General features: G+C 63.5%; 1 protein-coding gene across 1 annotated transcript in view; it reads right to left on the bottom strand.

Annotated features, from left to right (window-relative positions):
* Positions 1–3,637: 3,637 nt before the first annotated feature.
* The window catches only part of LOC118176012 (CMRF35-like molecule 1), a 4,737-nt gene continuing 179 nt past the window's right edge, over positions 3,638–8,195 (bottom strand). Inside the window, exons 2-7 of the mRNA XM_035342722.1 lie at positions 7,077–7,468; positions 6,327–6,452; positions 5,413–5,523; positions 4,912–4,964; positions 4,393–4,530; positions 3,638–4,110 (exon numbers count right to left, since the gene is read on the bottom strand). Coding sequence (XP_035198613.1) covers positions 4,000–4,110; positions 4,393–4,530; positions 4,912–4,964; positions 5,413–5,523; positions 6,327–6,452; positions 7,077–7,468 — 931 coding nt within the window. The 3' untranslated portion in view covers positions 3,638–3,999. The remainder of the gene's footprint in view (positions 4,111–4,392; positions 4,531–4,911; positions 4,965–5,412; positions 5,524–6,326; positions 6,453–7,076; positions 7,469–8,195) is intronic.

The raw sequence follows: 8,195 nt of genomic DNA, 5'->3' as shown, positions 1-8,195 counted from the left end.
CATGGCGTGCGTGTGCATGGTGTGTGTGCATGGTGTGTGTGTGTGTGCATGGTGTGTGTGTGTGCATGGTGTGCGTGTGCATGGTGTGCGTGCATGGTGTGCATGTGCATGGTGTGTGTGCATGATGTGTGTGTGTGCATGGTGTGCGTGTGTGTGCATGGTGTGTGTGTGTGTGCATGGTGTGTGTGTGTGTGTGCATGGTGTGCGTGTGCATGGTGTGTGTGCATGGTGTGTGTGTGCATGGTGTGTGTGTGTGTGTGCATGGTGTGTGTGCATACACGTGGGTGTACATGGGTGTGCGTGTATGCTGCGTGCATGTGCATGGGTTTGTGCATGTGTGCAGAGTGCGTGTGCATGGGGGGGTGTGCATGCATGGGGCTGTGCATGGGGGTGCATGTCTGGTGTGCATGCATGGGTGCGTGTGCATGGGTGGGTGTGTGCAGTGTGTGTGCATACATGTGGGTGTACATGGGTGTGCGTGTATGCTGCATGGGTTTGTGCATGTGTGCAGAGTGCGTGTGCATGGGGGTGTGTGTGCATGCATGGGGGTGTGCATGTATGGGGGTGTGTGCATGGGGGTGTGCATGGGTGCATGGGGGTGTGCATGGGCGCATGGGGGTGTGCATGCATGGGTGCGTGTACATGGATGGGTGTGTGCAGAGTGTGTGTGCATGGCTGTCTATGTGTCCGTGCATGTGGGTGTGCATTTATGGGCGTATGCATGCATGGGTGTGCATGTATGGGTGTGCAAGTATGGGTGTGTGCGTGTGCATGGGTGTGCGTGTGTGCATGCATGTGGGTGTGCATGTAGGGGTATGTGCGTGCATGGGTGTGGCTGTGCATGTGGATGTGCATGCAGAGTGGGTGTGCAGGGGTGTGCATGTGTGCATGCATGGGTGTGTGCATGTGCCTGGGGCACTGGGGTGTGTGCACTGGGGGTGCATGTGTGAGTGCATGTGCATATGTGCACACTGGGCTGTGCATGTGTGTGTGCAAGTGCATGTGTGTGCAGGGGTGTACACTAGGGTGTGCATGTGTGTGTGCACTGCGGTGTGTGCATATATGTGTGCATATGCATGTGTGCACATTGGGGTGTGCATATATGTGCATGTGTGCACGCACTGGGGTGTGCATGCCTGCATGTGTGTGCTGGGCTATGAGTGTGTGCCTGCATATGACTGCACCGGTGTGTGTATGTATGCGTGCATGCACCTGCCTTGTGCTGGGGTGTGCGTGTGCAGATGCACATGTGAGCACTGGGGTGTGCACGCCCGCAGCAGGGCACCCAAAGCTCCGGTGAAGCTGCAGACACAGGCCGGGCGTTTCCTGGCAGTGCCCCCCCTGTTTCCTGACACTGCCCCTGCCTCAGCCGCTCCCAGCCCTGCAGCACACGTCCCAGTCCCACCATCCAACAGCCGCCGGATCCAGATAAGACCAAAATGCAATTAAAAAAATAATAATAATAAAAAAGTGCAATTAAAGCCCAAACCCAACCCACCGAACCCCAGCATGAAGCAGAGCCCAGAGGGGCAGGAGCCCCGCGGCAGGGTGCAGGAGGCAGCAGCGCCCCGAAGCAGCCAGACGTGGGGTGCGCACCCGGGGCCGAGGCGCAGCAGAGCCGCGTGCCCCGTGGGAGCTGTGGCAGAAGGGGAAGCGGTGCCAGCAGCGATAACAGCGCCCTGCGGTCCCACACCCGCTTCCTGGGCAGATCCGCAGCTGGGGTGAGTTTTAGAGGGAGGAGGTTTGGGTAAGGACGAGGTTTCTGGGGCTGCTGATACAGCCTGCGGGGCCCCGGGGGCTTCCCCTCGTGTGGGAGCCGTTTGGTCCCAGGGTGAGGCCCCCCCCCCCCGGATGCCTCCCCCTGCCCAGGGCACTGCCAGGCGCAGGAGGAGAGAAGGGGGCACCCTCCGGGGGCTCAGAGCGATGCCAAAGGAGCGAGGCTCCTGCCGGACATGTGAGCTGCAGGATCCTATATAACGAGGGTGTTCTCCCCGCTGTTTTCTCCCCGTCCCAGCTCAGCACCCTGCAAGCCACCAGAGGTCACGTTTAGGTGGTGTTTGGAGGCTGGCTGCCTAAACCAAGGCAGGATCGCTCCCCCAGCCGGGCACATTGCGGCTGACCCCGTAGTAAGGAGCTGGGGGAGCAGCCACGGAGGAGCGAGAGCTGCGAGGAAGGACCGGGGGCTCCCCGAGCCCTGCACCCCTCCCCAGAAGGGATTTATTTGCACTCTGCTGCTCAGCTGAGCAGTACAAATTGTGGAATATACACGAGTTCCAGCAAAACTAATGCCCAGGGTCCTCCCCTTTGCACCTGGGTGAATTACAGAGGATTTGGGGGACCCAGCGCGGGCTGCAGCTCCCCAGTTCAAGCCCTAGCATGGATATGGGAATAGCCAGGGGGGAATCTGGGCAAAGCTGGGACACAGCGGGTGGATGTGCCCAGGTGCTGAGCAGGGATGCTCGCAGCCGCTTCCACCCCCTCGGATGCAGAAAGTGCGGCGGTGTCCCCAGCCAGGCGTTATTTCTGTCCTCCTGGCAGCCGCCCTGCGACGCTGCTGATGCTGGAGAAAACACAATTATTATTATTTTCAGCTCTTAACATCACCCAGGAAGGCTTGCAAAGTCTCCAGCTGGGAAATCCGAAAGCCTCGGTGGGCGGCTTCCTCGGCCCCGCAGCGCCTGCTCCCCCGCAGCCCGTGGCTATTTCTGCCTTAGAGCTGTGGGGAGGGCGCTAGTTTAGGAAAGCCGCTTCGTTCTTTTTTGTAAAGCGTGAAGCTACCCCCGGACAGCGCGTTACGGGACCTAGTTACCCAAAAACCCCAACTGCTTCATCCTCCCGTTGGTAACACCGGGCTGTTGGCACTGCCAACTGGGTTTGTTTTCCCCTGCTCGCACGCCGAGTCCGCAGCACCGCTGCTCTGCGCCCTCCCCTGCCTGCTCCCCGGCCCCGGCAGGGCTGGTCCTGGACACTTCTGGGTGCCGACAGCTCCCGGCCGACCCCGGGGATAATTCTGGCTGCCCGAAGGGGAGCAGCCACCGCAGCAGTCCCTCACAAACCTCCCTCGGTTCTGGCAGAGTGGCGATGCTACGCCAGGCTTCTTCAATGAACCGAGCACAGAAATACCCAAACACAGCTTTGTAACAATTAACAACTTTAACTGTTTCCCCCCAAATGAGTCTGCCGGCATTCCCGACTGATGCACGGAGAGGTGCCGAACCCCAGCCTGTTCCCCGAGAGGCTCGGTTGCTTTTACTGATAAAGGGGTGATGTTTTATGGAGAACAACACCTTTAGAGGGTGCCGAGAAATAAATAACCAGCGGAGCCGAGGAGAGGGAGCGCGGGGCTGTGGGGTTTTGGGGGAGCTGCTCCCCAGCAGCTGTGCAGGAGGGATGGGAACACCTCTGCGGTCTCCTTCGGGGCACGGGCACGAACACAAAGGCTGGTTTGGGGCTGTCCAGGACACCCGGCACCACACTGCACCCCTAACGTGGGATGCCCTAGGTGCTAGCAGTGCCTGCAGGCACAGGGCACGTGGACGCAGCATTTCTCCTTGCCCTGCTCTCGGGAGCTGCCAGCTCTGATCCGTCGGTGCGAAATGTCAGCGCGAGGCAGGGGCAGGCGCGGGGGCTGCAGCCCCTGGGCACCACGCAGCAGTGGGGGCGCGGAGCCAGGCAGCCCCCCTGCAGCACTCAGCCCCCTTTGCCTGGACAGTTTTGTCCCTGTGGGCAACCCAAACACGAGGCTGCTTTCCGTTCCCGGCACCACGGCTGTACCGTGCATGAGGTCTCCAGGTGCAGGGCAACGATTTCATCCCCGTGCAGCGCCCCTTGCTCAGCATCGTCCTCTCCAAGGCAGCTCCAGGGAAGCGCCAGAGCCTGTGGGAGCAGCAGCTCCGCAGGGGAGCCGTCTCCTGCCCAACTCAGCATCCGTCCCGGTGTCCCCACGTGGGTCCCGTGCCCAAGGTCCCATGCAGAGCGGCGGTGCTGGGTCCTGAGCCCTCACTGCGCCGCACGCTGCCGGGCTCGAGGCACGTTGGCGTAGAGCAGCTCCTCCTGCTGCTGGGATTTGCGCACCGTGGCGTAAGTGGGCTCCTTTTTCTCTTCCAGATTCTGGGATAGGAAGGGAAAACAATATTAAAAAGGCAGCGTTTGTGGGCTTCCCCAAGCAAACGACCCTCCACCTTCTGCAGGAACATCTTGCATCCTTTTGGAGCGGGCACAGGGAGCAGGGAGCATGAGGACACCCGCGTTGTCCGCTGTCATTTGTGTCCCCCCCAGCCCTGTCCCTCTGCAACCAGATCCAACCCCGCCGCCGGCTGCGCCCCCCCCCCCCCCCCCCCGGAGAGGTGACAGCCCCAGGCTGGTGTCCCCTGCTGCTGCCTGGTTCCCCACCTGGCTGTGCCTCTTGACCTCCGTGTAATCGGTGGCTGCGTTTGCCAAGGGGCGCAAAGCCTCCGCGTTGCCGTAGGGCTGGCTCTCGCCTGCGCCGGCCAGGTGCTCAATATCCGCGTAGTGCAGCACGTCCGCTCCCTGAAACAGCGCCGAGAGCGGTCTGGGGGTGCTCCCAAGCTCCCTCCAGCCCCCCTGGCTGCAGGGGTGGACACCCCTCCCATCCCACCCCACCTCCCCATCGGGGCTGGGATAGCGCCAGGAGCACCGATGGAAAATTCACCCACCTGACCCCAATTCCCCTTCCCAGGGGTTCTCGGTGGCAGTGGCACAGGATCGCTGCTCGGCTCTTTCTGCCGGCCAGCCGAGCCCTGAGCACCCCCCCCCCAGCTGCAGGGAGCAGCCGTGAGCCCGGCTGAAGCACGCTAAGGCAGCGGCATGGGGCTGGGCTCGGGGCGCAACCTTTCCCCTTCCAGCAGAGCCCGGGGCAAGCAGTCCCGACAGGAGCAGGGTTTGCCTTACTGCGTTCGATGTGCCACCAATCCTGCCCATCTCGACAGCTGCTCCTGAGAAGGCTGAAACAGAGACGTGGTCGGACACAAGCAAAGCCAGAGGATCAGAAATATGTATATATAAAAACCCACACTGCTGCTGCCAACCTCAGTGCGAAACGGGAAGGAAGCCTGCTGCCCAGTGAGCACCCGAAGGGGCTCGCCATACCGAACCAGGCCCCAGCCACCAGCTGGTGATGGCCCCCGCTGGCCCTCCCCACAAATTCTGTGTCCAATCTGCTGCAAACCTGGCTACAAAGCCAAGCAGGCTGCGTGCCTGTGGTGTGAGCACACTGAGTACAGCGCACGGTGCCGTGCCACGCAGCACCCATCCCACCAGCCGCCTTTCCCCATCACCCCCACCCGAGAAGTCCCTCGGTGGAGGTCAGGAACTGGGAGGGTTAGCGAGGGAATGGGGAACTAAGATCAGAGGAGAAAAAGCAACAGCACGCAGCACGAGAGCCCCGCTTACCCTGCTTCCTCTTCCTGGACAATACCACCAAAACCATGGCAGCAACAACGAGCAAAACCAGAACCACTGCGATGCAGGGAGTGAGGACGACCAGAGGTATGTCCAGGCTGCAAGAGAAGAGTTCCTGCCCTCGCACCTCTCAGCTGCACCCGGCAGCGGGCACCGCGGGGCGCATGGGGCCATGGCCGGAGGGTCACGGCCGTGGGCGAGGGGCTTCCCTGGGGAGCGAGGGAAGCAGGCGCCGTGGTCCTCAGCCTGCAAGCAGCAGGGGCGGGTGGGACATTGGGTTCTGCCTCGTTCTGCTGCGTCCTGAGCATTTGGAGGAGCACTGCCTCTTAGTTTGCTCCGGTTCAGCTCCACTCTTCGGTGGCTTTGTTGTAACAGAACGAGGCACACTGAGATGTGTCACCCGGGCTGCTTTAGGGGAAGCAGTTACCCCCGAGCACGGTGACGGAAGCCTCAGCTTTCTCAATTCTTGCATCACCCCCAAGGGACAGCAGAGCGGGGAGGAGGCTCCACGCTCCGGCCCCAGGCTCTGTCAGGAAGCCCCCTTCAAAGCAGAACAGGACACAGCTCAGCCCGTGCTTGGCTTCCCACGGGCAAACAGCCCCGCTGAGCCTTGGGGAAGGAAACGGGGCCAGTGCTGCAGGCGAAAACCACTTCTTGTATGGCCAGGACCTGCAGACTGTTTAAGCTGCAGGCGGGCAGACGTGGCTGTGGGGGGGCTGAGCAGCCCCCGGTGCTGCGGTTGCTTCCCGTGCGAAGCGGGTGGGGTGGAGTGCTGGCTCCCAAAGGCAACAGCAGGAATCCCTGAGGGAAGCCCGAAGAGCCAGGAGTGCTGCAGCCCCGGAGAGAGCTCAGGGAGGGAGGCGGCCGCTGCTCGCAGTGCGGGCCAGCAGCTGGCACTCACCCGTGGTCTGGGTCGGACGCGGGGCTGGCTGTCCCCAGCCTCCCTTCCTGCTGGGCATGTGGCTGCGTGGGGCCCGAGGTGGACCCGGGCGGTGTGGCCGAGGCAGAGGGCGATGCTGTGGACTTGGGAGCTGCGGCAAGAGGAGGAAAAAGGCTCAGCCAGGCTCCCTGCCTCTGCAGGGGAAACGCTGCAGGCATTGCAGCGGGTCGGAGATAACCTCACCGTCCTGCCAGGGCACCCTGCGTCCCCTCTGCTGTGTCCAGAGCGCTCAGCCCGAGGTGCGCGGCTCTAACCCCACACCCGGGGGGATTACAGCGGGATGCCAGCAGTCCCAGTCCCCCCAGCACTCACACACCCCTCCCAAGCAGAGTTCAGCCTGCAGGAAGGGGCCCTGGGCACCCCGTGCGCCACCGGCACCGACATGGCAGGGAAATGGGCTGGGAGCTGGGGACTCCATGGAGCTGGCACTGAGGGCAGGAGGGCGCAGGCAGGGAGAGGGCCACGGGGTGGGGAGAGGGGCCACAGGGCACGGGGAGAAGGGCGATGCACCGCAGCCGTGGGGAGGCTGCCCCAAGAAGGGGCCGTGGGGACACCTGGAAGACACCGAGGTGCCCTGGTGACCCGGTGCAGCCCCGCGGTGCATGGGCACCCACCTCCTCCTGGCTGCCCCTTCCCACAGCCCCTGCTCCTGGCATTTCTACTTCGCTGGGGGGGGGGGGGCAATGTTGGATCTCGGGGACCCGCAAGCACTGACCTGGGGACACGATCACCTCCACATTGTCACTGTCATCGGTGAGAATTAGGAACCTCCGCACCCCGCAGCGGTAGGTGCCCGTGTCCTCTGCCTTCAGGTTCTGTATGGTCACGGTGAACACCCGCTGGGTGCGATTGTCCCAGATGGAGAACCGGCCCCGCCGCACCCAGGGCTCCTCCTTCGAGGTGGCGATGATGTGGCCGTCAAGATCACAGGTACCAAACACTCCCGGGCGGCACCAGTACTTTGGGTTGGTCTCGTAGCCGTGCTGGTACGTGCAGGACACTGAGAGGGACCCCCCCCGGTACCCACGCACAGTGCCGGGCCCCGTCACTGCCTGGCCGCCTGCCGGGAGGCACAGAGCCGTGCAGGCGAGCAGCACCAGCCCCAGCCTCAGCACCCCCAGCCCCAGCCCCAGCAGCCTCGGCATGGCCGTGCGCGCCCCGACCTCCGCGCCCGGAGCCTCCCGGTGCGGCTGCGGAGCCCGGCCCGCCCCCGGGGCCGTACCTGGCGGCCGGGCGGAGCTCGGTGACCGCTGCTTCCCCCCTTTAACTCCGCACACACTCACACCCTCCTTACCACCCTCCCACCCCGCTTCGTCCCCTCGAGGAGACCGGAGGGAAGGATGGAGCCTCGACGCGGTGCCCGAGCGCTTTATTGCGACGGGGAAGCGGCGGCCGGGGGGCTGAGCGCCGAGAGCCACGGTGCTCAGCCCCTCCGCAGGCTCAGCCAGAGCACGGCCATGCTCATGGCCAGCAGGGCCAGCAGCTGCAGCCCGGCCAGCAACGGGAACCAGCGGAGGCTGTCGTAGCGCCCCGATGGCACGTCCACATCCAGCAGCACATCATCCATGCTCCTTGGAGCATCCGTGCTCGCGCCCGGTGGTAGCGGCCGTGGGGTGGTCCCAAAGAGGGCATCGGTAGTCCCCGGTTGTGGCGCTGCAAAGGTGAAGGGGGCCCAGCTGCGTGTGCAGCCCCCTGCTCTCTGCCCCCGCTGCGCCCGGGTGTCGCCACCTCCCGCAGCCCGCTCCCAGCCCTGCACCTTGCGGCCGGGGTGGCACTGGTGCTGCGCAGGGGACCCGCAAGCACTGACCTGGGGACACGATCACCTCCACATTGT

This window comes from Oxyura jamaicensis, chromosome 18 (genome assembly GCF_011077185.1).
Source record: "Oxyura jamaicensis isolate SHBP4307 breed ruddy duck chromosome 18, BPBGC_Ojam_1.0, whole genome shotgun sequence".
In the NCBI taxonomy this organism is placed as follows: Eukaryota; Metazoa; Chordata; class Aves; order Anseriformes; family Anatidae; genus Oxyura; species Oxyura jamaicensis.
Note: the sequence above shows the minus strand (reverse complement) of the source record. Positions and strands in the feature narration are given on the sequence as shown.